General features: G+C 32.1%; 2 protein-coding genes across 4 annotated transcripts in view; one reads left to right on the forward strand and one right to left on the reverse strand.

Annotated features, from left to right (window-relative positions):
* Positions 1–1,042, reverse strand: part of LOC107638234 (glutamate decarboxylase 1) — a 22,760-nt gene that overhangs the window by 9,362 nt on the left and 12,356 nt on the right. The gene's annotated exons all lie outside the window — the stretch shown is intronic.
* On the forward strand, positions 546–905 carry LOC107635792 (protein RALF-like 24). The gene has a single exon (XM_016339358.1). It carries the CDS (start codon positions 546–548, stop codon positions 903–905), a length of 360 nt encoding a protein of 119 aa, XP_016194844.1.

A 1,042-nucleotide genomic window follows, 5' to 3' on the forward strand; every position in this document is an offset into this window, starting at 1 on the left:
ATGAAAATATTTTAAAACCTTTCACTAATGATAAATTTATCATGTGTCCTTAAAAAATATATTAGCTAAATCCTTAAAATAATTGTTAGTTAAATTCTTAATTTATTTATTTAAATTTTTTCCCTTAAAATTGGTGTGTCCTAAACTCCTAATTAGTATTTGGGAATTGATAAGAGTAATCATTTTGTTTTATTTGGTGGGTTGTTGACACATGATGGCACTAAGTAATGATGTATGCTAAGTGTATACTAAAATCAGTTATCAAAATTAACTACTAATATAAAATATATGTTGAAATATAAATATATATTAAAAATAAATTAAATTACACATATATTTATACACAAATATATTGACGATTGATTTTAGTGGCTGATTTTAGTGTGCGAATAGCATTTTTGCTAAATAACATATAAGTTGACTTTTTTGCCCCTCTATCCCAACCAAATTTATTACCATCCAACAACCAAACCCTTTCTTTGTATCTCACTTTCACAAATCCAACAACACACATCATCAAAATGTCCCAACCCAGATTCACTTCAATGACACTTGTTGTTCTTGTTCTTCTTGTTCTGTTCTCCCACACCCATTCCCTCTCTTCATCTTCTATGGACCTCAACACAAGTGATCTGAATGCGGTTTCCAGAAGGGTATGCAGAAAGAGCATTGTAGAGTGTTTGGCTGAGAATGAAATGATGGATTCAGAGAGTAACAGAAGAATCCTTGCAATGCAGCAGCAAAAGAGGTACATAAGCTATGACACATTGAAAAGAGACATGGTTCCTTGTGATAGAGCTGGTGCTTCTTACTACAATTGTCATGCAAGGCAAGCAAACCCTTATAATAGAGGATGTGAAGTTATTACTGCTTGTGCTAGAGGTGTTCAAGCATCCCACAATTGAAATTTCATATATAGGGATTCACAGTTTCATATACAAGTTCTAAATTCACAAATATTTTGGATAGGAAAGGGAATAGGATGCTTAGGAATGTGACCCATGTGGGCTTTACCCTTTTTTTTTATCATTTCCTTCTAGTT

This window comes from Arachis ipaensis, chromosome B04 (assembly GCF_000816755.2).
Source record: "Arachis ipaensis cultivar K30076 chromosome B04, Araip1.1, whole genome shotgun sequence".
In the NCBI taxonomy this organism is placed as follows: Eukaryota; Viridiplantae; Streptophyta; class Magnoliopsida; order Fabales; family Fabaceae; genus Arachis; species Arachis ipaensis.